The sequence below is a fragment of the Falco punctatus genome (genome assembly GCF_963210335.1).
Source record: "Falco punctatus genome assembly, chromosome: 1".
NCBI lineage: Eukaryota > Metazoa > Chordata > Aves > Falconiformes > Falconidae > Falco > Falco punctatus.
Window position 1 is genome coordinate 16416385 of NC_137580.1, and position 26980 is coordinate 16443364.

The following is a 26980-nucleotide window of genomic DNA, read 5'->3' on the forward strand; positions in this document are numbered from 1 at the left end:
GTGACAGGTACCTTCAAATATTAATTACTTAGCACGAGTGTTTCTTTCTACCTTGAAAACACTTCAAATTATCAAAGCATAACAACAAAATGGTTAGGTAAGCACTTGTGACAGTATTTTAAAATACCTCTGTAAAAGTAGGTTACAATGTTCTCTATACCTGGGCTCTTCAAACATAATTCTTTTTCAAAATGAATCATTTAAGCTTGCTTGCATCTCACTGGCTGGAAAATTATAAACAGTTATGCAGAATTTGCTGACTTACAAGGCGAGTGTCACTGCTTAGAGAGAACAGGTCATTTTAATACTTCACAGCCCTGGTTCTGGAATGACCTTCTGTCTAAGATACTTACCTTCCCACATGCAGATTAATCAAGCAGTGAGCTAGGCAGCTGATGAACTCTTGATCATGATTTCCAGGTCCCAAAATTAAGTTTCTGTTCACAGTAAGGACCCTTAGGGAATCAAGGAGAGCCACTTGCTGAGGAACAGTTTTGTGTGCCCTTGAGAACTGATACAAGATGGTCCTGTTCAGGCAGTGATAAATAGCATCCAGTGATAGTCCCTGAGATCTTCTTTTTGACTGATGTGAAGTAAAAAAACATGATCAGACAGTAGCAGAAAATCAATTTACTGGCACACAATCTTCCCCTGAATTGACCCATGCTCATTTTTCAAAATCGGTATTTTACTAAAAGTGTCAACAATTCCATGAATTTCAAGGACTAAAATGACATTAATTAATGATGATACACTTAGAATTTTAACATCTATAAAGATACTGCTGATTTTTAACAATAAGAGTCTTCTAATAATCTCCAATAAAAGTGCACGAGGAAGCTTCCCAAAAATGTCAAGGTAAATCTAGGAAGCTTCCCAAAATTTATGTGAGGTAAATTTTGTTGTTTATCTGGGGGAATTTCTAAAAAAAAAAAATAAAATAACAAAATAAAATAAAATAAATAGTATCATGTGAAAGCGGTTTCTACTCCACTGCCCCATATTAAAGCACTCCACACTGACAAGATGTGCTAGGAAAGCTCAGTAAAGAGAGAGAAAACCTGGGGAACAAAAGCATGCTGCTGTGCTGACCTGTGTCACTAATGGGTTACGTAGTGACATCATTCGATGGGCTTTAACGTAACCCGCAAAAATGTTTCTGCAAGCAGGCTAATAGAAGAACACTGTTACCTGAGCAATGAGCTGGATTATGAATTCCACAAGAAGTTTGGATTCTTTGTTGAACATGCCCTGCCAAAGCTTATCTACCACACGCTGTGTAAAATAAAACACATTGTTCACCAGCACTTGGTAGCTTCCTCCACTCGTTATAGGCAGAGATGCATCTTCACCTAGGTAACGAAAAAACCCAAAGTTTTCTGCATTTATCAAAACCCCACATCTGCATAAATACATTCACCTTAGTCTGTGCTTTCTAGAATTCTGTAAATCAGAAGAAGACTCAGTCAGAGAAAAAGCTAAAACCTCACTCACAGCTTTCCTACAAGGATCTTTGATGGTAAGCAAACATTTGAAATCAACAGTGACAAAGACTAAGAAAGTGGGGGCTGGGGCAGGAAGAGTCTAGAAGAAACAGTACTCCTATGATCCTGAGGCATCATATTTATCTCTGGTCCTCCTTTTCAACTGGAGCTCCATGTGTGCAGAACCACCTGTAGCTTTCTTAAATTATACTTCTGCTCTTTCAAAAATAAAAGAACCTTGTAAAACACCTTGACATGACAAGTGGTATCAGCTGGCATCACTTCTCCCTCATGGTGCTCGCTCAATAAAACTAAGTCAATAGGCATCAGCTGCATATGTCTGCACATACATAAATGTCAGTCCAGCTATATTAAGAGAAGCTTGAAAAGTGCAAGTGCTTCCATAAAAACACCCAAAACCCCCAAACAACAACCAAACAAAAACCTCAAACGATTAGTGGTGTTGATTTTGTTGGAAGTTCACCTACACTTATTCACTTGTTGCCTCATCTGCACGTAAGCCAACTGATGGTATCACATGTGGAAGAAGCTGGCAAAACCTCGAAGAACACATGACTGGGGAAACTAAAGTCCTGCTCCTGAGCTGCACAGATGTACTTCTAAGGGCAGGAGACTCTTTGAAGAACCTGACCCAAAGCTTCATGTAACGTGATTCTGGATTTATTTTATAAATGCACTGCACCCACAGAAAACCAAATTGTTGCTGTGGCAAGAAAGGAGGAGCCTTACAAGCACTTTTGAACAGAAATGCATGCCATCCAATGACATTTAGGATGGAGACAGAGCAGACTGAGAGCTCCTGGGAAGTCCAGCAGGCCACCATGAAATAAGATTGGGCACTGTAGCAGTGATATTCCTACAGGCCACCTCCACAATCATCTAAATCCATGCTCTGGTGGGACAGCCTACCCTACTGACATCCAGGTTACAAGCTTCTAATTCTCTTCCTGTCCATTTATTAACTGGATCAATGGAGTGCTAATCACAGAGGCTTTTTCTGGGGTGCTGCATTCATAATAAAATTACAGTAAAAGGAAATGGAAACAAAGCAAACTTTTACAAATGGATGTCCCACCCGTGATAAATGGACTGTAGTTCCAGTTCATCTACTAAGACAAGAAGGACAAGAGAGATGATGCAAGATTCAGTTTCAGGTCTTTTTGATGTGACTGCAATTTGTCTGGCTTATATACCCAAAAGATTCATGCCATACAGTTCTTTTGAATAAGCTATTTTACAGCTTCGGCACAATCAACATAGTGAGGGAACATGCAAGCACAGCAACACCATTTACACCATTACACCAAGGAAAGGAAAGGGCAGGGGAAAAAAACAGAAAAAGACATAAAAGACAGTCACGGAACGCGAATAAAAAAAGTTAAATAATCAAAACCTTTTTCTCAAATCCATAGATTGATAATTAAACTTTGCTATATTACCCAATAAAACATCAGCTGCAAGTAAGTGGTCCATCACTCCATCCAAAACGTATGTCTGAAACTCCTTCTGCTGTGTTCGTGTTGATCTTTCAGGAGAAGCCTGATAATAGAAATACAACATTAAGATAATGAATATCACTGAGTGCGGAAAAGAGGGAGGAGGAGAGTGTTCTAGCTGAATGTCTCTTCTCTCAGCTCTCAGGAACTGTTTTTTTTTCTTTTACGAGTCTGTCTCAATAAATAAGTCTTGGCTTCATCTAAAAATTTAAGAATGCACGTCAAGTATACATTGGCTGTATGCAGTCTTACAGAGTAGGTATTATTCCTATTTAAATCCAGTAAATTTGCCTTCTGCTGTAACAGGAACTGGAAAAGAACACATTCTGAAAAGGTGCACAAATCTAACTAAACATAAGGTTAAGTTGTGATGATCTCAGTTCACAGAATCACCTCCTTCAGTAAAGACAAGTGGGACAGATCAAACATGTAAGTGTATCATCAATCCTACAAGGGGTTCTGCATATTGCTACAGAAGCCCTGGTACAGTAATATAATAGATGGATGTGCTAAACCTTTCTAATTTCCTTTGCACTTTAAAGGGGAAAACGACTTTATCACCTTGTGTTGTTCAATGCATACATAACCATATCTAACCGAATGATCCATTTAAACTGTCCTAGAAAGCAATACAAGATTAAGTCAACCTGCTTTGTCTCACCCCGTAACAGTTTAGCAGTGTGTACATACCCAATTCTCTGTTTATGCTAAGCAGCCAGTAACACTAGTGAGCGATAACAGATTACGACAGCAGTAAACCAACTGCAACTAAATGACGATGGCCTTAGATATGCTTCCTGATGTTTGGGTACAACTGCATCTCTTGACAAAGCATTCTTTGCTTTGTGACAGCAAAGACATGCCCAACTGCCCCAGGAAGTCCGTTTGGAAATATACAGCATTCCTACAGCTATCAAAAAAAAAAATATCAGGGAGACGCAGCAACTCACAGGTGAGGTAACAAACAGGCAGGTTAAGGGAGAATGTGAATTTATGTGAGCTGAACATTTCAAAATATATAATCTGAAAGACGTGTAGGCAGCTAAACAGTAACTGAACTTTTCACTCCCTGCCTCCTCATTAACAGAGGGATGCTTTCTGCAGGTGTCATGAACTTTAAAAGATAATATACAGGAAGATAACACAGTTATTTTGTGAATTTTTATAGCATATGGCACCATATGTCCTGACACTTGTTTCTGTCTAATACGAATAAAATAGAAGCCTTATTATTTCTGTAGTAGGGACTTGCAGGGATTTTATATTTTCAACGAAGTCAACACAGCTGTCATTATCTGAAAGTGTTTAACAAATGAATCATACTTCATAAAACCAAAACTTGATGAAAACTACAACTTCTCACGCTGCACTGTTGAACTGTTATGATTCAAAACCTGTGTTTCCAGACCAAAAAAGATATTGGCTAAGATGACAAAACAAGTACGGCTGCTCTAAAGTGAGGACAAAATAGAAATCAAACCCTGACATGGCATGCTCAGCAGCTAGCAGAGTCATTTGACTGGCCAAATGAAAGTTAAGAAAAGCACAAACAAAAGCTGTAGTAGGGCTGTGGTGTGCAGGGGAACACAGCACGGCAACAAGAAAGCCAGGTAACCAGCACGCAGACTGGCAGCTCTAGCACCTGAGATGGTCACCAATATACACAAATGCTGGGGGCAGGGGCATGGAGAAGTCCAGAAAACACTGTCAAAGGAAGGTTGAGATAAACCCTCTGCATTTGCTTTCTTAGGTTTTCCAAGCTGTTAATGAAAGGTGAGCAAATTATTATTTATGGCACACTAGCGTTCCTTTTTCCCTGCCTGACCTCTTATTCCATGACAATTTACAGGATTCTGCTGAATCCCGAGTCATCATTACTCTAACTTTGAAAGGTAAGTAGAGGAAAACACTTTAGGAAATAAAGTGTCACAGTAAGTTCAAATAATAAAAATGAAAAAAACACTCCCAAAGAAACTCTACCTCTAAAAGAAGATCTACTAGTGGAGTCTGTTTGCTGGCTGGTGTGAGGCATAAGTTATCAATTATCAGCACACGCATGAAGTCAAACACAAACTTCTTGGCAGGATGGTTGGTTAGGTATGTCTTGGTGCCAACATTGCAGTATTCTGATTGGCTCCTGTTCATGCCAGAATCAGCTGCAAAGGCTTTAAACTCTTCAGCTGGGGACCCCACTTCATCATCAAGATCAGTGACCTGTGAAAAAAAGCGTGTTAAAACCCTAGAGATCAGCAAACCAACAGCAGTCTCTTTGCAACTCTATTCTTTACTTGTCTTTCTAAGGCCATTCACATTTTGCTTCTTAAGAAGCCTTTTTACAAGATTATTATGTTCAGGATCAGTTCCCTAATACACAACAGGAGTTGTGTATTGTATACACACATTTGTAGGATGTGTAAAATCCCCAAGGCAAACAGTAATCAGTGAAGACTGGCATGAGTTACATGAGCTAGAGACCACATTTCATGTTCACTTACCCACAAGAAGTACTTGGGCAATTTCTAGATACTTTGCAAAAATATATTTTTTTTTTCCAATGAGAAAATTTATGTAAAAAGTTATTAACTAAAGCAGATACAATCAGGACAGAAGCCACCTAAAAAAAGGCTACCAAGCTTACATGACAAAACAAAAAAGGAATTGAGCCTTTTCTTAATAGAATACCTTCACACTGCAGTTATAGGTAAGCCAGTTTCCCCAAATCTCTAAACAAAACAACAACAGGTTTCCACAGCTTTCCTGTTTCTGATAAACAAGAATCTTTGGGGGGCTAGCTTTAAAGGAGGCTGTAACAAAAAGCACAAACAGCAATGAAAGCTGTCAAATCCAGAAGACTGACTGTTTTTATGTAACACCCTCCTCCAAATGCAAAAGGAGACAATATGATTTCCATCAACAGGCTTATTGCATCACCAGCTTACATGTGAAGTAACCAAATGTTGTGAACATTTGGTCTGCTCTCCAGTAGGAGAGTATTCCCAAGAAATTAAGAGAAATGCGAACGTGTACTGCTTCTGGTTTTAACGGCAATCTCAGAAAGGCTGAAAGATCAGTTAAGAATTTTCTCCCAAGGCTGAATTTGGGTTACAGTATTTTATTGTGGGAATCTGGCTGTTATTCATCTATTTCACAAGGGATTAAATAGTTCTGCATATTCAGACAGAGACAAATGCTGGAGGAGTAAACCAATTTGGAAGTCAAGAGAGCCCTCAAACAGTGAAGAGCTTGAGTTGTCAGGCAACTACAAAAAGTTAAGAGACCTAGTAGTTAAAAGTAAAACCTACTCAGAGGCACAAGGCTCCTCTAAAAACGCTGTACAGGTGAAGGCCAAGTCAGCATTACCACTTTATAAGTGGCACTTCTTTTGAGAGAGACAGCATTCCTAGCATCTACTTGAAGTGCAAGTTTAACTTAAAAGCAAAATAAACTATTTTGATGAGAGACTCATCAGCACACACCTTTAAAAACTGTTACTGACAACAGAAAGATAGCATGCCGCCAGCAAGTATTTCCTGAAGTACTGTATCATACCCTCCCTACTTCTAGCACTTTCAACCTGTAGGCTAACTATCTTTCCACATTCTTAATAAAATTATTTTTAGATGTTGGCTAACAATAACTGTTTGTTCCCTTTCCATTCATATTCTAGAAATAATACCATTTTTAAATGCCACTAAGCTCAAAGAATACTTCAGGCACCAATTCACACCCTCTCCTGGCTTGAACTCAGTAGTTCCAGCTAAAACAAGAACACTGTTTTGTGGCCAAGCCACAAAAGAAGAAATGGGAAGTGGGAGGGAAAAGAAGTTTTAGATTTTATCACATCCTCCAGAGCAGAAGAATGAAAGCACAGGCTGCTTCCCTTTCTTTTGCTTTTGTAAATCTGAGCTAACATTGTTCATATGACTGAAAAGAGTCCACTAGAAAACAAATAAACTGTGTACATTCTCCCTAAAATGCAGTTTCTGGTGTCACTGCACAGTAACTGCCCTTCAGCTGAACATGCACTTCTCTCGGTTCAAAACCCAAGCACAAAACATCGAGGCCAGCCTTTACAACGATCAGAGCTTTATTTGGCATGACTGTTAATTTATAAATCCACATTCAGGGGAAAATGAACAGCTAAGTAGTTGCATTTCCTACCATCTCAGAGTAAGGTCGTATGTTGAAAGGAAACACTGTTGCTGCCAGCGCACACAGGAACTCTGGACTCATCCACAAGGAAATGAGGTCCGGCACATTGTGATACAAATACCGAAAGAACTGCATCAAGGTGACTGGATATTCTCGAAGCCAAGAGCCTTCTTCCTCTGACTGCCAAGGCTGGGTTGAAAAACAAACAGCACATTAGCACAGATGGCACTAACTGACAAACGCTCATTTCAGAAAGGAGCTGCAGGAAGAGGAGCCATAGGGTGAAATATGCAATCAAACAGGGTCAAACATGCAGTGAAAGACATGATCATCACATGTGATAAAAGATGGGGCCAAATGTGATCAACCACGTGGACAAGCACTTTTTTAAACGAAGCAGAAATAAGTGACTGAACATGTGGCCAAGCACATAACCAAGTGTGAAAAACGCGTCAAATGTGTGTTGCCGCACTTGTCAGAACACATGACCAAACATGTTTCTAGATGATTTCTGAGGACAGTGTCTGAACATACGACCTAATATCTGATCAAACAAGTGACAGAAAATGTGTTTGAGCACATCACTACCACGTGACAAACCTGACCCAATGTGACAGAACGTATGTCTGAGTATGTCACCATACAATGGACACCTGATCAATCACATGACCAAACACATGGCTAATCTTGCCTCCAGAATGTGTGACAAGTGAACAAGCCACCAACTTCTAACACCTAAACCGCCTGCCCAAATCATGTGCCTGCAACAGGTGACAACAGAACACATGTCCGAGTCATCACAGACATGTGACTGAACATATAACAGCACGTCACCATATCATAAATGCATGAGAAACATGTAGCTGAATATACCAAACATTATAACAGGACACAAGTTGCAACCCCATGAGGAAAGGTAACCAGACACATAACTGAACATGTGATAAACCTACAGCAGTAACACACAGCAGCCTAACACATGACAGTAACTTATGCCTGAGCACGTGTCCAAGCATGTCACAAACAGCAGACTGATCACATTTACAACACACGATTGATCATAAGACAAAACATGTGTCCTAACATATAATGGTTCAAAGCATGTTGGTAAACATGACCTGGCTCAGGTCAACCTAAAATGTGATGGCACTGCTGAACATACACCTGATGACACAGAACCAGACAGCAAGGCAAGAGGCAGCGTATGCCTCTGAGCATGTCACAAATGTGTCTGAATAGGTGAGGACCAAACACATGACAGAACAAAGCACCAGCAAGAGACAAAACACATGACAACAGGAATGTGTACCACACACAGCAGGCTACAAATACATAACCAGTACCCACGTCCAGAAGATACTTCTGAACATGTTAACATGGGAGGGAGATGCAAACAATGCTTCTCAGAGCATACTGCAAACACATAATGACCAAACAGGTGACAACCAAACAGGTCCTGCTTTTCAACACTTCATGAGATAATAGTCAGCATGTAACACACTCTGGCTCCAAGGAAATATAAAATTTTCCTACTGTGAAACCAACTTTTACAACTTCTGACATTAGATTCAAAGATTAGAAGATGACACGTTTTTCTGATGGTAAATTCATTTCTTTCAGCATGTGGCTATTAATAGTTGGGGACTTGTCTGCACGTAGAGGGTTCATGCATGAAATCCATAATTCACATAGCTCTGAGCAGTTGGGATATAGAGTCTCAAATGTTCCCCCATGATGTTAATCAGCAAAGAAATTCAACGACCTCTGCCAAGGGCATTTTATCCTTCTGCTTTCCTGTATTGTTTTAATTGCAGCAAAACACAAAGCCTAGCCTTTTTGTGAAAAAGCAGCATTAATTTTGTGGCCACTAATACTTCTACAGATACTGACAAATGAAGTAAGATAGAATAACCCACTGACAATGATGTTTTTCACCCAAGTATTATGAGCCTAACTCAGAACTGGGTTTGTCATGACAGTAACAGAACTTCAACTTCTCTGATTTGGCTCTTGACTAAGTTGCAACTCAAACAATTCTGTATATTCAAATAAGAGAAAAAATTTTTATGCTTACTGAATTCAGCATGCTCCTCAGCATTCCCAATAACAAGAAGGCAGCTTCTGTGCAAACACCGTGTATTGAAGAGGTAACAGTGCCACAGGAGGCAGGAACTCCAAATATGAATGTCCAAATAGAATCTAAATCAAACTGGAAGAGGTCAAAGAGAAGAAACGAGACATGAAATAATCCCCTTCTCCAGTGCAATCTGACGATGCTTTTTATTAAACCTACAATACACTCATTTGGAAGTATCTAAAAAATCAATTGTTTCATGTTCTCCAAACTTTATCCCCAAAAGCTTCACATGGTTGCATGTCACTGAATAGAACTCCTTCTAAGCATGGGCTAATGTAACTGCAACTCTCACTTTCTCAAAGGATTTAAGTGTTTTGAAACAAGAAGAGACCTGGCAGTCTAAGTGCTGCACAATCACTTCTGTTTACTTCAGTTACACCTAGCAGTAAAACCCACATGGTATCCCCCCAGAAAAAACAAGGGGGGTGGGAAGAGAAAAAAAGGGAAAGGCGAGAGACGGGAGGGAGAGAGAGAGACGGGAGGGAGAGAGAGAGACGGGAGGGAGAGAGAGAGACGGGAGGGAGAGAGAGAGACGGGAGGGAGAGAGAGAGACGGGAGGGAGAGAGAGAGACGGGAGGGAGAGAGAGAGACGGGAGGGAGAGAGAGAGACGGGAGGGAGAGAGAGAGACGGGAGGGAGAGAGAGAGACGGGAGGGAGAGAGAGAGACGGGAGGGAGAGAGAGAGACGGGAGGGAGAGAGAGAGACGAGAGGGAGAGAGAGAGACGAGAGGGAGAGAGAGAGACGAGAGGGAGAGAGAGAGACGGGAGGGGGGGAAAAGAGATGAAAAAGGCAAAAAAGGAAAAAAAACTAAACTGTGTTTTCCAGCAAGTCCAAATAATTAAATCAATTAAAAAATAAAAAAAAAACCCAAAGTGCCCACCTCTAGCATTAAAAGTGCTACTGCTAAATATTTCAAGGAGCTGAATTTAGATTTAACAGTGCTGTACTTCAGCGCTGTAAGGAGGTCAGCTTCATGGCTGCACCTCACTGTAGCACGGTGCTGAACATGCTGTCAAGTGTTCCTCTCAAGGAAGCAGGCAGGCAGAACACCTTCCAGCCTGACATCTTTATTTCCCGTTCCCACTGATAAACGTTAGCACTGCATTCACCATGAACAGGCACCCTCTCTACCTGGAGTGTGGCTCTTCTCCATAAAGCACTTCCTAGAACTCTGTTGTAGACCATATAATTTCTACTAACTTACATGCAATTAAAACAAGTCCAAAATAAACCTGTTCAGAATAGGAACAATAAACATTTTCCAGCAACAACTGAGATGCCTCCCTACAAAACCGGAGAGACTTTCTGAAATAAAAGCTACCTTGTTTTGTCTGCAACCTGTGAACTCTCAACTCCCCACTCAAAAAAACCAACTTATAAAAGAACCCCACACCAAAAACCAACCCAAAAACACCCCAACCAAAACCAACCCAACCCAACACCAAAGAAAGCAAGCAAAAAATTATGTTCCCCCTCAGCGCCCACACCATGCCAGCTCGAACCAGGGATCTGCTTCTCATTTGACACAAAAACAGAGCAGAAAGACACCAGTAACAGTGATGCTGTGACAGGCTGGCTTCCACGTGCTTGCAGGGTACCATGTCCTCCCACCCCAAACAGCTCAGCACTAAACACCACAGCACTGTAAAGCAGCTGCAGAGAAGGGGGGGGGGGGGGCGCTGGTTAATCTGTTATTTTCTTTCATGACAGGCAGAATGACATTTACATTTTACTACATAATCCCTACCTGGCGACCCTGATTACACTGGCTGCTGACGACAGGCGCACTGACCTGCAGGTTTTCAGGCAGTTCAGTGACTGGCTGCTGCAGGAAAAGGGCCATGAGGAGGAAATAGAGTGCAGGTACGTTAGTGTGCTTCGGGAGAAGGGACTGCAGAATGGGAAAGCCTGGGAAGTGACAAGCATCCCGGTTAATCTCCCGGACCGTCGATCTGCCACCAGCACTCCTGCCAACATTGAACCCTAAGATGAAAAATAATAAGAAAACCCAAAAAGCCAACAATGTTAATAGGGAAACAACTGTGAAGCTCACTCTTAATCAAGTAGTGAACTCAAAAGGGTACCTCCTCAGAAATTAACGCCATAAAATACGAAAGTGTGCATACAGACTAATCATACATGTTACACAAATCTGCTTCAGATGTCTGATTTATCAATCAATAAAAAAAGGAAATTATTACCTTCCAATAGCGCATAGATGAGACTGCTCCATACAGACTGCCTAATGCTACCACACACGCACATAGATCCATTTTCTGACTATGACCACAATTTCAGGCTTTTAAAACACGCAAGCTTCTGAAAAAAGATATTTCACTGGCTGAGAGGGATGCATCACCTTGATCTCAATTACAGATTTGTATTACCAAGCAGCAATCCCATGGCCCATTTAAGTTGATGGGCAGCTAATTTGTTTCCAAAAATGTCTCAGGGGCATCTTGTTTCAGCTGTTTTGTTACTGATTAATCAGCTGGTATGAAGCATTAAATGTTCTTATTTTATCTGAACTGTTGACAGAGGCACAAAACTCAACCCTTTGTGACCCTGCTTCTACCTATGTATTTCAGGTTTTTATTGAACGAAAATAAAAATACACCAAGACAACAGAAGCACTTATGTTCAAGTGAGGAAGGAGGTAGGAAGGGAGTTCAGGCTCAGCATCAGCACAATGAACCATTCTTCTGACACTGACAGACATCAGGTTGCTTTTCTGAGGCTCTAATACTGATAATTCTTTCCACCAGAAACTGACTTTTTAAACATAAAACAACTACCAGGAATCAGACTAATGAAATCTTTGCTACAAAGTTGCAGGAATTTGGTCAGCAATCTTGAACAAAAATGGCTGGTGTTTCACTTCAGGAGAAATTTGGGGAGTCAACGTGTTGTAATTTATTAAAAAACACAGGGTATAAAATTAACTGATAGTGACAGATTATCTAATGAGACACAAATTTAAAAATATGTTTGGTCACAGTCGTGCTTGGATTCAATTAAAGTGATACTATAATAAAAAAAACTGTTACAAATACTCTCCAACTGTGACTGTAAATCAAAACCTTATTTAGAAAGATTTTGTTACTGAAGAAAATTTTATGTTATTGGATTATATATATACACATATCCATTTATATCCAATATAAATATCAATTTATAATGTATACTGAATAAACAAGTCAATTCCCTAAAATATCAATCATTTTCAAATTTTAAGGCACCAGCGCGCAAGGCACAACCATGTGCAAAAATTGTTTCTTAAATAAAGTCAGAATTGGCCAAACAACAGATGCTATAGTATGTTAACAATAAATGTTTGCACGTGTAATATGGTTTCAGGAAAACTGTTCTCCTTAACCTTCATAATTCATTCATAATGCAAAGAAGCATCCTATGTTCTTAGTCGAATATCCTGAGGGATCTATTATGGGAAACCAGTGTAAATAAATAGACTTGATAGTTTTATTTATGCAAGAAGTAATAAAGATAGCATAAGATAACTTTGAGAGATTTCAAAGAGACAAAGCATTAAAAAAAATGGACTTTTAATTTTCATTTCAGGAAAAGCCCTCTTCCTAAACTAAGATCACTTGAACAACACTTTACAATTATTTCCTTATAATAAACCAATTTGGAAAAATCTTTAGCACAGAAACAGATCATATATTGCTGCAACACAGAGAGGTGCCTCCTTGTACAGTCATTTTAGGAACAACAATTAAGTTGAAAGTACTGTTAATACCACTGCCCTGATCTAAAGCCTACTCAAGCTCATGAAGAGACTCCCATTTAGCGTCAAGGGATATGCATCATGGTCTGAAAGGACATTTATCTGAAAAGCACTACCTTATTTTGACCAGAGAAAAACAGGTCCGTATGAAATGGTGACTACACCTGTCCACACAGAATTGACATCCATAACTTGAGATGCTTTGAGATGCATTTCAGACAGCACAGAGATGCTCAACATGGGTCCTGTAGCACTAAAGCCTTATACACTGAATTCTAGATCACATAGGGTAAGAGAAAGGTCTGATAACCTGGATAAATGAGGCTTTAAGAACCTGCAAAAAAAGTCTTTATTAAAAGAGAGAGTGTGAACCTGCATAAGTGCAGAAGGACACAGGAGATGGAGAGGAACAGAAAGGCTGAGATAATACTGTGAACACAGAAATTCCCAAGATAGCAAAATTCCAAACTGGTAAGTCTAATTGGCACAGAACTCCCTAGACAAAGCAGCTCTGGTATAACACCACCTGATGCTCTAACTAATGAAAGTAGACAAACAAGTAAATTTTACTGAATCTTAATTAGTTGTGTGCATAAGGTGCTATACTATGCTACCTTTGCATCTAGCTCAGGTGTGCCTGCCCATGGGGCATACTTAACCTCTTGTAACAGAAAAAAAAAATATTAGCTACATCGGCTTCATGCAGATGATGAGGTAATACTGAACTACAAGGAAATCTGTGTACTGTCAACTGAAGGGCACTTTTGTAAAACCGCTCCCTTTTGTCTAGGAAATCAAAGTCTTAGTTGTAAGAAAAATAAAGTGCAGAGGCGCCCGATTACAGCACCAACAACAGTGACAGAAAGGATGCATCTGCCAGACAGTATTCATACAGTAACCCCCACCTCGACACAGACGCACATGTACTCCCACACAAGCCTTCAGTCCTGAGGGAGCTGGGATGCCATACCTAGCACAGTACCAATCTTATCGGTCAGGACAGAATCCGTCTGGTCAAGCCAGCCTCCACCACTCAGACCCTCCTTAAACTTTATAAGGATCGACTGATTACTCAACAGGACGACAAGAATTCGCATAGCTGCTGTGACTGTGGTGGAATGCAGATGTTCTTCCATAAACATCATAATCCAATCAAAACCCAGTGTCTTGACCAGTTCTTCACAAGCCCTAATTAAAGAGGAAAGAAAAAAGTCATCATCACATTTTACAGCATTTATTTTCCTACTACATAGCAAGTATCAGTGTCCTCCACAACAGTGCAAGTTTCAAGATCAGAAAAAATACAGATCTATCAAAGAGTTAACTGAATTCTTAAATAAATTTTCTACACAACAAGAAATGTTGCTCACCAAATCTTGTGAAACGGAACATGTACAGTATTTGTTTAGCAAAAAGGGAAGACTCAGTACAGCTCCTGAGACTATCCCATTGCATGAGATTTCTCCAACTGCTGCTTTGATAACAAATGTGGAATGCTGAACTGGAAATGTTTGTTCACAAATCATAATTTCCAAATACATTCTGTTGAGCCATACATAGGTAGAGAGTTTTCACAAGCCTTTTTAATGAACTGGTATTAAAAAATGAAGGTTTCTTGGTGTTTGTTTTTTTTTTATTATTATTAAGGGAAGGGTTGCTTGGGAACATTTGAAATAATGAGGGGTTTTGTTTGTTGTTTTTTTTTAAAAGCAGTATTGCTGAAAAGCTCAAACAGATTCAGGTTGTATGTCAACCAACACTCAGTCAATCACTACATAATCTACATGTGCCATAAATCCACAAAATGCCTCCAATAGACTCAAGACAGCCTACCGGGCAGCTGCTTGAAAGTTGTATTTTGTCAAGTTTTAACCTGACAGTGTTTCAAAGCCTCTTCTCCAACTCACAACATGACTCTAGTGCCTCATTAAACTACAACATCAGTCCCTCACATGCAATTTTAAGGAACCAAGGGGCATTGTAGGGTCAATGACCCTTATGTTAACCCCTACTGAAGCCATTTTGATCTTAACCAAATGAGAAGCTGACTGTCCAGCTTCTCTAAACAGATTTTATTTTCTCTATATCCACACATTTAGTTATGAGAAAACAGCATCAAGAAGTACATGAGGAGAGCAGGGGTTAAAGAACTGGCTCTCTAGATAAAAAAAACCTTATAGTAGCCAGACATCCACACTAGTTCCCACTGCATCCTACACACCTGTGATCCTCTGGGCCTCAAGGTTTTAAAATTAAGTTTTACAAACACTGGAACACAGTTTTCTTCCATAAAGTAACAATAAGAAGCAATCTCCCCCCAAATGTACTACATATTTTACTCTCCTGCTGATATTATGCTTCAAATTAGGAACAACAGAAGTTTCTACTAATGCTGTCAATCATGGTCTGAAAGTTTCTTTTTTAAAGATTCAAAACAAAAACCAGTTAATGCAATAGCTGTAAGATCCGTGTTAGTTACACCAACATCTGCTTAGTACTATCATCCTTGCATAAAACTCAATAATCATGCATTCCATTTCTGCTAGCATACCCAAAGCTAATTTAGTCACATCTGCATAAATCATTCAATAGTTCCTACAAAATTACACAATTCAACTAGTGAATCAAATGGGGACTGTATAATTCTCCCCCTTGAAATAAAAAATTACATCTTTTCTCTACCTCGATTTTTTTTGTACTTACTGCAAATTAACAGTTGTCTTTTCTTTAGATGTATATAGAAGTTTCAGAAGGATATCTAAAAGCCGATTCCGCAGTAGAATAAGATTAGCTGAAACAAGTCCTCCAAAATCATCCTCTGTTCCTAAAATTTTTTTTTAAAAAAAAGGGGGCAACATTTAAAATTAGGGTTTTGGAACTCAGGTGTTTTAAAGGCTATTCATAAATTCCATACATAAGCAAATGCAACCTGATCCCACTCAGTTGTGAGGAAGCCACACTAAAGTACATGGCAGCCTGCTACATGCTCCTGAGAAATGCTTCATGCCCCATCATCGTTGTCACACAGTTTAGTCAGCTTGAAGAATGGGTAAAAAGGAATTGCAATAATTCTTAGACAATAATCTAAAGTGGTCCAGATTAGCTAAGCCAGTCACTCCAGGCAGGTAGAGCCATAAAAATAATCAAACACACGCCACCCCTACCCCTCCCTCCCCCGAAGACCCCACAACATGGTATCTGGGTAAACATTTTGCATTAGGCAGTCTGGAGAGGTGAAGGGGATGGGGTGTGGGAATCCCAAGGGAAAAACCTGATGCTTCCGAACTCCCTCTGAATCTCAGAAATGGGGAGAAAAATCAGTTTTCTTTTCTTTCAACAGATCCCCAAATTAATCATCAGTTGAAAAACACACTTACTGCAAAACAAGCCAATAGATGCAGCTGAGGCCTAGCTTTACAGCTATTCTGCAAATCCCTCTTATTGTACATTATGTTCTCAAAAGTGTGATGTATGCAAAAATGAAGATAGATAAATGGTCACTTTCTGGGCTAAGGTTTTGTGCACAAGTCACAGACATGAACACAAAGCAACTTCTACAGCAGAAATACAGAACTGGTGAAGACTGATAACCTAAAAAACTCATGCCATTTGCCTCAAAAGCTTCTCTTTCCATTCCTGCCACAGCCTGAATTTCTCCCCAAGGTTCTTTAGTCCTCCAAGTAGGCAAAAAGCAGCTCAGGCTGTGATTAGCCTGGGGAAAAAAAAACTATGGCTGGCCTGGATTAAGAACACCAATCCAGATCTCTCTCCAACATCCACTCCTGCTTTTTCACTAAAAATCTCATATTTAGAAGGAACAGGAGAGGCACAGGGTGAGGGGTGGGGGATAATGATGAATGTGCAGATTGCCTAAATCTTGTTCTTTGGGAAAACAAACCAATAAAGCTAACTGTAACACAGAAACACTTGTCCCTCACTTGTCCCTGTGCACCAGCATATTTCCAAGTGATCGAGAAATGTAGAATCTTTGAGCACTCTCTTCTAGTTATTTGGGTGACAACCACTGTGGGGCTAAAACACTTCTGTTCAGAGAGACTGACTGAAAATGCAACTGCATAAGCTTTTTTTCTTTAGGAACACAAGCGCAGAAATGGTTTCAAAACAGTTCCACATAAACATTCCCAAAGAACAGTAAAACTTTTTTTTTTGCCTAAAAAAATAACTAGGCTATCTTAGTTAATCCTTTCACTTCCTCCACACTGGGAGGGCAGATGCAGCTAGTAATCCACTTTTGTCTTTTTCCTCTCCCCATAAAGAAGCAGAGATGCACAGCTGATTTCAAGGAGCAAATGCAGGAAACAGAACAAAATCATGCAGTGTCAAATGAAGGAAAACAAAAGAAAAGCACATGGGTTGTGCACTGCTTTGCATGCAATGCTGAAAACTAAAGTACCACAACTAACAGGCAGCCACATTATAACAAAATAAAAATATAGCTAACGGTACTACTTCTACATTTTATGTATTTAAGCACAGAAGAGATCACAAATTATTTCTCTTCTACTGCTTCTAAGCCATGTCATCACTTACCACTGTCAAGCTTTTCTTCATTGTTTATTTCCATGACTACAAACTTCTCACAGACTGCAAACGTAGGTAATGTAGAAGAGATGAACTGCCCAAACCTTGATGTATACAGAAAAAACATCACTCATTGATATGACAAATGCACTCTAATCTATCAATAACTCAACTTAAATAGAAATCCATAACGCTAGTGAGAGAGAGACACCCAAAAATGTCAGCTTTCTCACTTCTGAATGTTGAGGAAAACTGTCTCCATCTAAAACTACTACCCCTAAAAAAAATTAACATGTAGTAATCACTGGAATCTTTGCAGGCAAGTCTGCAGGTAAGTGACCCTGAAAATGCTAGGATTCAAGAAAGGAAACTAGGAGATACCGCCAAACCCTAGTAAAAGGAATATGACAAGTTAAAACAAAGGAAAACAAAACATTATTCTCTAACCGTTATAACTGAACAAGTATTACATCAAAACCAGTGATTATTTGACTCTGGTAAGACATTTATACCTATAGCTTGAGGTGATGTAAAACAAGGTCATGGTTATCCAAGACAAGACAATGATGTGCCACTCGAAGGAGATGAAATATATTCCTCTTTCCTCTGGAGCTAACCTGAAATGGTCCCTAGCTACTATAACTTCTCCCAAGTTATACAGTATTTTTCATTTTTATTTCCAGCAAGGAGAAAAAAGACCAGTCAGATAGGCTGTTCCATAACCATTTACGCATAAAATCAATGGGTTTATTCTTGAACCATTTTTTTGTCCTGTATGATTAAAATAAAGACAGGTAAGATGTTCAGGTTGATGCTTCTGATACTTTTAATTGTACTTAAAGTGAGAAGCTGAAAACATGACCCCTTGCATGCAAAGAACTCTCAAGCCCTGCAATACTTTATCCATTTCCATTATAATGAAATGGGAGATGAGGAAAAAGTTATCAGGGAGTTGAACTAATTTAAAAGCATTTCAAATACTCCTGTACATATGAACTGCAATAACTTACATAACTTTCATCAGTCAGAATTAATACTACTGTATCTGACAGTCTTAAATTTTGTTTGTTTGTTTGTTTTTACAGAGTGATGATTAAGAAAAATCATGAACTAAACATTTCATGCAGGAGAGTAATCAAAGCTGTATTTTAACCAGAAGTATCATTACATTCCGTCTCAAATAATATTCAACAGTATTTAAGAAAAGCACTCAGTGCTTCACATGAACAAAGAAGCTGCAATACAGCCTGCAGAACATTAAGCCATTTAATCATTCAGTTAGACTTCGGTTAAGATACAAACTGAATTTTATATGCAAATCAGGGCATAAACAAAATTACTGCCTATATCTAGTTCACCCTAGTTCTTAGAGGAAAAAATTCAGTATATGAGCAGTTCATGTTACTTATTCCACAGCAGTATGATCCTTAAGTATTTTTGACCAAGATCACAAACGTTATGAATTATGAAAGGTGTGGGCTACCTGAGCAAGTCATAGCTGCTAGGGAAGCCTTGAAGCAAAAAGCTCAGCACATTACTAATTGCAGCAATAGTAGGCTGGGACAGAGACATATCTCGAAGAGTCAAGAGTAGTCTTGGGATGAGCTGGAATTCCCTCATTAACTTTGCGTTCTTTGCTGCTTCACTGAAAAAAGGAAAGAAAAGAGGTGGCAATTTAAAACTGGAGCATCCTCTACATATTGCCTAATCCTGTAAGTCTCATTACTAGGCTGGCATTGTTCTCATACCTTGACTCAGTAAGAAGTTCAATAAAGTGTTCAAATAATGACAGATGAAGCTCATAGGGTGCATGAAGCCAGACCTGAAATACAGAATAAACAATTAAATGTTTTGTACACAAATCCACTTTAATATTAAAAACTGACATTAATATACCAAAGGTTATGAAAAGCTTGAAGAGATTAAACCTGTGAGTCTGCATGACGATTTACCTGGCCATTGTGCTTAAAAGCTCACTGCAAGGTTCTCAAATGTTTATTTTTCAACTTTAGAGAAGTATTAGGTATACCAGCAAAGACTAAAGAAACACACATTGGTACCAAACATATTCTCCATAAGCCTATCACGCTGAAAACTTTTAAAGGAGCTTTTGACAAAAAAGCTACACAAGGAGTTATTGGGGTTTACAAGGTTGATGAGAAATGCCATGTTACGTTTATTTGGCTTAAGTGAAGACGTAAAATTAACTTACTGTCTTCTGCCAAGATTAAACTCAAGGTCTTCCGTATTTTGATTTTTCTTTCTTATTTTTACCCAGCACTTCCTGCACACCATCTAAAATGATTTAGATCCTCTAAAAAAAAGTAAATATTCAATTGTTCAATCAATAGAAGTAATAAAAGATATAAAAGCCAGAAACTCCAGTTAGAGCTGCAAATCTTAAGATTGGCTTGCTATCGAACAAACCATAATTAATACTTGTGCTCTAGTGTATAAAACTGGCTTAAATGAAAAGCTTTCTACCTTTTGCTTTTCTTCAATCTTATAATCTAAAATGATCAGAACAAATCTTTTCATTTCCCTGTTTAGCATAAGAATAAGAACATCTAATTTATCCAATTGAAGTGAAATGTTTGGGTCACTGATTTCAGAATACAGAAATAAAATAAATAATTTTTTTAAAAAAGCCAAAACCTGAGGCTTTTGGAAAGTTTCTGCTTAGTGACTCACAGGCCTATTACTTGCACATTTTTTAGTCTCTTTAAGTGTATTCATCCTCCAGTTGTTCTTGTTCCTCAGGGGGAAAAAAGACGACAGACATGAACTAGACAATACAAAATTGGACCTTTTGTACCGTAGTTGCTGTCTGAGTGACTATATACCATTGGTGAAATTTCTCAGCTGGATCCTTTATGGTGGAAAGAAAAAGAAAGAGAAAGAGAAGACTACTCTTCAGTAGAATTCATGCCTCACTGTAAAAGGAGTTGGGCTGTGATTCACACTCCTCTCTGCACCTCTTGTAGATATAATATCTCCTATTAAGTCTACATTTAATTTTGTGAACACAAAGAAAGCATTATTGTAATTTAGAAGGTTTGTTAAAGAATAACTAGTTACATGATGCTGAAGAATTTGTTTAGACATGGCACAAACTTATTTCTAGTTTTAAAATTATGCCAAAAAAAAAAATAAGGAAACTTTGGTGGGTGACAAATTTCCTCTGTATTAGAACCCCACTAAGGTTAAAAAAAAAAAAAAAAAAAGGCAGCTCAGATCTGCCCTTTTTATTTCCTCTTTCTTTGAGCCATTATTATAGCGTACTGCTGATCTTGGCAAGGGGGCGTGTTGGGTATATTAAAGACATTCAAGCTCTCAAAAAAACAAAGTTAATAAGGCCAGTTGTTTTTATTAAAATAAAGGCTATAGTAAGCAGCAAGAGTTTTTTCATAGACAAGTCCCTTGAAGTTTCCATGGGTGATTTGAAATACTCAAATAGACACCTACAAAAAGGGAATGGATAACTCCATAAAACCATTTGTGAAAGATGGACTTGCACTATTAAGTCAGTATCTTATAGTTGGATTAGTAGTGGTAGTGGTATATTTGTTTATTTATTTCAGTGTATGTGAATCAGAATACTTCTACTCAGTCTGTGTCAGGTACAGATAATGCCAAAGAAACAAAGACTAAACAACAAGTTCTACGCATCATTTATAAGATGTATGATAAAGTGATTCAATATGCTGTGTTGAAAGTTTACCTCCTACTGTTATTTTCAGTATGTCTTTCACGCCTTGATGTATGTACTGCAGCAGAACACACAGGTTAAAAAGAAATTGCTGAACAGAAAACTACAAAATGTACCTTCTAGAACAACAAAAAGCAGAAACATCTGAGGTACCCATTCATTGTTTCTACAGTGATTCAAGCCATATGGGCAGAAGTTACCAAACATCTTGCTGCTCAGCTGCTTTACTGTACTACATATGAAATAGTAACTTCTCAGGATAACAACCTAGTTCACTGTTGTTCAATATCTAAGGTGGGTTATCAGCATCTGACTCAATCACTACCCAGTATCAACACTTTTATGTGAAGCTTTACGTACTTCAAAATCACAGAGCAGATCCTGGAAGGCAGCAGAATTTGGAATAATGGATGTCTCATGCCCGCTGTCGACAGTTCCCACCAAGGAAAAGGTCAGATGTAGTATGTGGCTGTTCAGAAGTGATCGTTTCTTCTTTAACAGCATTGCAAGCAACTTGAACAAGTAAACAGAAAAGGAATTAGTAGCCCACAAATGCACAGCAATGTTGTCTAAGCACAAAGAAGCATGGATGACATATCTGTATCCCTTTTGAGAAGGCCCTTAAAATATGTCTGATAGTTGATAATCTTGATAAAAAAGCTTGAAAGTGGTATTACAGGTGATTAGAAAAGAGGCACATCCAGGACACCCACCAGCTCATAAAACAACCGTTGTACACTGCAGACAGTATCTAGGCCCTGAAGATTAGGCATGCACACACACACACCTCCCAGCTCTCTAGTAGTCACAGTTTAGGAGAGCACATGATACATTCTCAGATAGTTGTGTTCCTAGACAGCAACCGTGGACATGGCAAACTTAAATAGAACACCCCTAGAATACTGCATGCACAAATGAGAGGTATTCTGGCACTGCAGAAAAGTAGCCAGGACAACATAAATCTGAATAAGCCTGACTTTCTTTTTTTTGCTGTCCTCTGTGGCCCTCGGCATGACTGCAGACGTCACCCTTTCAGTCCTCATTCTCGCTCTAACTTCTTATAATCTGGGTTGGGGAAGAACCAATTGCCAGATGTACTACAGGTATTTCTTGTCTTCTGATGCAAACTTGTTAAAACTCTCAACATACTGACCTGTTCAGCTTCACCATCCTCCTTGAAACATCACTAAAGAGATACAGATTTCTGGGAATCTCTTTCAAACCATGCTATTTGCTGAGGTCAATACAAGTGGAATGTAAGCTCATATGTGACGATCCACTAACTGCTTAGGGGGCAAAGAGGACACAGACTGGATTTGTTTGGTCAAAGCCAAGTCTGCGACAGGCTACATGCAATAATATGTTTTGCTGTAACTATACTAGCCATTAGCACTACAAGGTTTGTAAATATGCCACCCAAACTACAGCAGAAACTTTCTGCTTCAGTGAAGCAGTCTTCATAAGAAATGTAAAATGCATTGGTTATGTGAAGATCTTTTCAAGTAAGTCGACCAATCCTTCTGCATAACTGACTGCACTTTCCCCATCCTGATGGAGAAATAAGAAGCCTTCAGCTTGAAAGCAAACAGCATCACTAACTGTAAAGTCTGAGCAGTCTCCTTATTCCAGGAGGAGTCCACTTGTTCAGTTTTCTTCATGTGTCCCTATCCTCCTCTTTTCCTGGCAGATCATGGACACAGAAGCTCCCAGGCTTGCAGGGTTTTGTTTTCAGAGTCACGGGCAAAGAATCATCTAAATGACATTCTCGTGCTCTTCCTTGCTATTAATGAAGGCTCAGTTTCAGCAAAGCAGCTAAACGTGCACACTGCTTAGCAAAACTTTCCACTCTCTCCTTTAAAAGCCATCCTGAATAACTCATCTATGCTAATTAGCCAAGAGCTCAGTAAACTTAAGAGCAGAAACTCACGTTACCACAACATAACAAGGAATTCCCATGGGAACTGCTGGCACAGAGAGTGAAATTCAATCAGCCTGGTCTGTTTTAAAACATTTCTTACATACCTGATAACCTCTGATTCTTTCCATTTCTTTGCTGGCTAATGGATTGCTCTTTACCACACAGACCAAAGCCTTCACAGCTGCATACAACCCTTCTACATCTGATGCCATGGCTACAAGTCCCAAAATAGCAGCAGCTCCACCAATGTACTGCAGTGTAGTGGCAACAGGCTTGGGGACAAACGTTCTTACTCCTGAGCACAGGCAGGAAAAGGAAGTTAAAGTAAAATCAAACCTAATTTTTGTAGGAAATCATTGTGAATATATGCAAGTAATTTGCATTGTACCATTGCTTGAATCACGTAAAGAATCTTACTAGAAAAACTATGGCAACTCAGAAGAGGAGGTGAAGCAAATGGAAAATCATTTATGATCTAAGGTAAAGTATCAAGTATATTTTCATAATGGTAACCCATATAAACTGAAACAAGCATCCCGTGTTAGTAAAAAAGATAGTATGTCCATAAAATATAAAAATGTTAAACAAATTTACCAACATACCATTAGCATTCATCAATTGTGTGATTTATCTTCTAGACCCAAGTTCTTATTGACAAGTAATTAATCATTTTTAAGGTAATAATTCTCAGATACTCAACTCACCCAAATATCCTATCAAAGCTGCACCAATGGAGCGCGCTGGTCCATTCAAATGCCCTGCTGAGTTATGCAGTAGTTTCACAGGTGTGGCATTTTCATGAGAAGAAATTGCCAGCTGAACAAAATAAGAAAAAAAGCAGGGGCTAAAGGGAAGAGGTTTTTTTACACTATCCTGGACATAACGTGTATTTTCCTCTCATGATAAAGAGTAACATGTAACAGTATAGAACTAAGCTAGAGTCATTAAGACATTCTGTAAAGTAAAGAGAAATCTCCAGTCTCCAAAGCTTAAGGAAGACAAATCTAACTTTAAAAATAATCCCACCAGATCACAGAATGGTTTGGGTTGAAAAATCATCTAATTTAATCCCCCTCCTGTGGGCAGGGCCAGCTTCCACCGAATCAGGTTGTGCAAAGTGTCATCCAACCCGACGTCAAACACTTCCAGGAATGGGGCATTTACAGCTTCTCTAGGCAACCTCTTCCAGGATCTTACCCCCCTTGCTATAAAATGTTTTGTCCTTAGGCCAAATCTAACCCCATCTTTTACACAGTTTTCGTTCCCCCTTGCCCTGTCACTACATGCTCTGGTAAAAAAAAAAATATATCTCCGTTGCTCTTATAAGCCACCCGTATGTATTGAAAGGCTGCAACATCTCCTCAGAGCCTTCTCCTCTTCAGGCTGAACAACCTCAACTCTCTCAGCCTTTCTTCATAGGTTTTGAACAAATAATTTACTAACTTCTAATGTACTTTGAAGTAAAATGTAAACCAATATTCTGGTTTCCAAATCCAAATCACAGTCAGAGGACTAAGCCATCAACTTTGTTCATCTGCAACAGTATAAGTATTGTTCAGTGATATAAGTGTAATCTGCAACAGTATAAGTATTGTTCAGTGATATAAGTGTAACTGTTTTTCAACAGGCTTACAACTGCCATCTACATTTCAAAGCCAAAATACTTCCAAAAGGTGCTAAGATACATAGCTACTACTAATTCCAAGAATGCAAGTAAAATCTAGGAGTACAATCTCCCTCAATTTTTAAATTAAAAAAAAAAACAAACATGACAGTGATTACGGACAACTCTTCTGACAAGTATTGTTCCTAGTTGCATTGAGCAAATTGCTTTGAAAGGAGTTAAAAGAAAGGAACATACAAGTAGTACACACTAACCAACTGATTTTCCAACATACCTGTTTGGCAATAGCTTTACTATCCAACTTGTTGTAAATTTTCCTTATTTTCGCCACTGTAAATGAAGAAACCGAGAGTGCATAGAGACCAAAAGAGACCTTCTCTTCTGGTACCAAAGATACTGGAGATGGGTTGATTCCTTCAGACTTTGAATCTTTGCCTTAAAGACAAAATAAAAATTCATTTCAGTAATAGCACTGTTTTTCTTTCCAGTTTCAAGAGTAAAATCTTACACAAAAAGAATAGGTATCCAAGAAGGGTTTTACACACAGCTGAGACTGTCTTTGCATACTTGCTTGCTGTATCAAAAGAGTAGTTTCATAGCATATGAGTCATGGAATGAATCTGCTATTTAAGATAAAAGGGCACTGCACAGCAACACTTTCTTTCAAGAAGGTCTACAATATTAACCTGTAAGGGCAACTGGCAGCCTGTGGCTTAGCCAACCAATAGAAGATGTGGTTTCCTCATCCAAATTTTTGGAAGGCAACATTACTCCTGTACTCAATTTGCATATAGCCGAAGGGCTGTTCACTTCCCTTCCCACCCAAAAGGAAAAAAAAATACTCAAAAGACCAGAGAAGTATTTGGTACATCTGCATCTTTGCCTGTGACAACAGGCTTTTTACAACGGTTTGCTAGGAAAACCGCCTTAGAGAATGGTATAACAGATGCAAGACTGAATAAAGATCAAAAGGCCCAGGAATTGAAGAGAATATATAACTGATCTTTAATATTTTATATCTACTGCTCTGGAAGAGGATACTTCTTTTGAGGCACTGCAAACACTATGATTGACAGCTGTCTACAATGCTCAGAGGAAGCGTGCAAAACTCAGCACCTGAAAGCTCAACATAGAGATTCACTTCTCCATCTTCAACTCCGGGTCAAAAGGTGACTGCAACTCCAGTGAAAACCATTAATGGAATTTAAACACCATGAAGGCTCTGAAATAAGTGAGAAGCTCTGTGTCTACATAACTTGTTGTACCAGGGTCAAGCCTCACTTAAGACAGTTTCAGAAGTCTTGGTTTCCCCATAAATGAAATCCTCATTGGATCCTCTGCTCACATGGATGCCCTGAGAACATTCCTCCATTTCAGTGAACAAAGGAATTCCTTCTCCTGAAATAGTAACTGCTCTCTAAGGGGTCTTTCCAAGACTTAAAGAGTATCAGGTTTTTCATTTTGTTTAAACACAGGACAAATTCTCAGAAGATGGCAATCTCGCTCACTGAAACCAGGGACAAAACTTCCAAAAGAAGCACTGCATGGGCAAAAGGCAAGTCAGACAGTTTCCCCGTAAAGGGCAACAGCTGACGACTGCAAGGACCCTTCTCCAGGATTCCTACAAATAATCATTACACTAAGCAAAACTAAGCATTTTGGAAAGAGAGGCCAAGATAAAATGGTAACATACAGAGCTCATACTGCACACCCTATCAAACTCCTTAGGGTTTGGCACAGTACAGAATGTGAACAGAAACTTAGCCCCAAATAAAGACACGCCCTTTGTTCTGGAGCACACTGCTCCTGAAATACAATGAACTGAGCAAAGTTTGTGTGGGAGAAACACCACACTGGGAAAAGCCAGTATGCTAAGAAACGAGGAATTCTTTTACTTTACTGTGGGCTTCCTGGTGAACAGGGCCTTAGCATAAAGGCGGGAAGATATTTAATTCTCAGAAGTGAAAGAACAAATTCACATTCGTGGAATTTGCTTTGGCTAATTCAGTACTCAAAACCTGGACACCACCAGTCAAAATGCCTTCCAGGAGGAATTATAATTGACTAGCAGATACCTACAGAGCTGCTTGCCAGGTTTGTCTAGCTGTCAAAAAAGTAAGTATGTGACACAGATCCATAAATGACAAAA

General features: G+C 39.1%; 1 protein-coding gene across 4 annotated transcripts in view; it reads right to left on the reverse strand.

Annotated features, from left to right (window-relative positions):
* Positions 1–26980, reverse strand: part of WDFY3 (WD repeat and FYVE domain containing 3) — a 190105-nt gene that overhangs the window by 36387 nt on the left and 126738 nt on the right. For 3 of the 4 annotated variants that reach the window (XM_080368510.1, XM_080368509.1, XM_080368507.1), the window contains 16 exons: positions 25106–25266; positions 23912–24023; positions 23312–23502; positions 21650–21802; positions 19329–19402; positions 19064–19225; positions 17590–17684; positions 15742–15862; positions 14009–14226; positions 11038–11273; positions 9228–9362; positions 7163–7342; positions 4982–5215; positions 2945–3044; positions 1192–1352; positions 354–583 (listed from right to left, as the gene is read on the reverse strand). In XM_080368510.1, coding sequence (XP_080224636.1) covers positions 354–583; positions 1192–1352; positions 2945–3044; positions 4982–5215; positions 7163–7342; positions 9228–9362; positions 11038–11273; positions 14009–14226; positions 15742–15862; positions 17590–17684; positions 19064–19225; positions 19329–19402; positions 21650–21802; positions 23312–23502; positions 23912–24023; positions 25106–25266 — 2563 coding nt within the window. The remainder of the gene's footprint in view (positions 1–353; positions 584–1191; positions 1353–2944; positions 3045–4981; positions 5216–7162; positions 7343–9227; positions 9363–11037; positions 11274–14008; positions 14227–15741; positions 15863–17589; positions 17685–19063; positions 19226–19328; positions 19403–21649; positions 21803–23311; positions 23503–23911; positions 24024–25105; positions 25267–26980) is intronic. The other variant, XM_080368508.1, reaches the window with a different exon arrangement.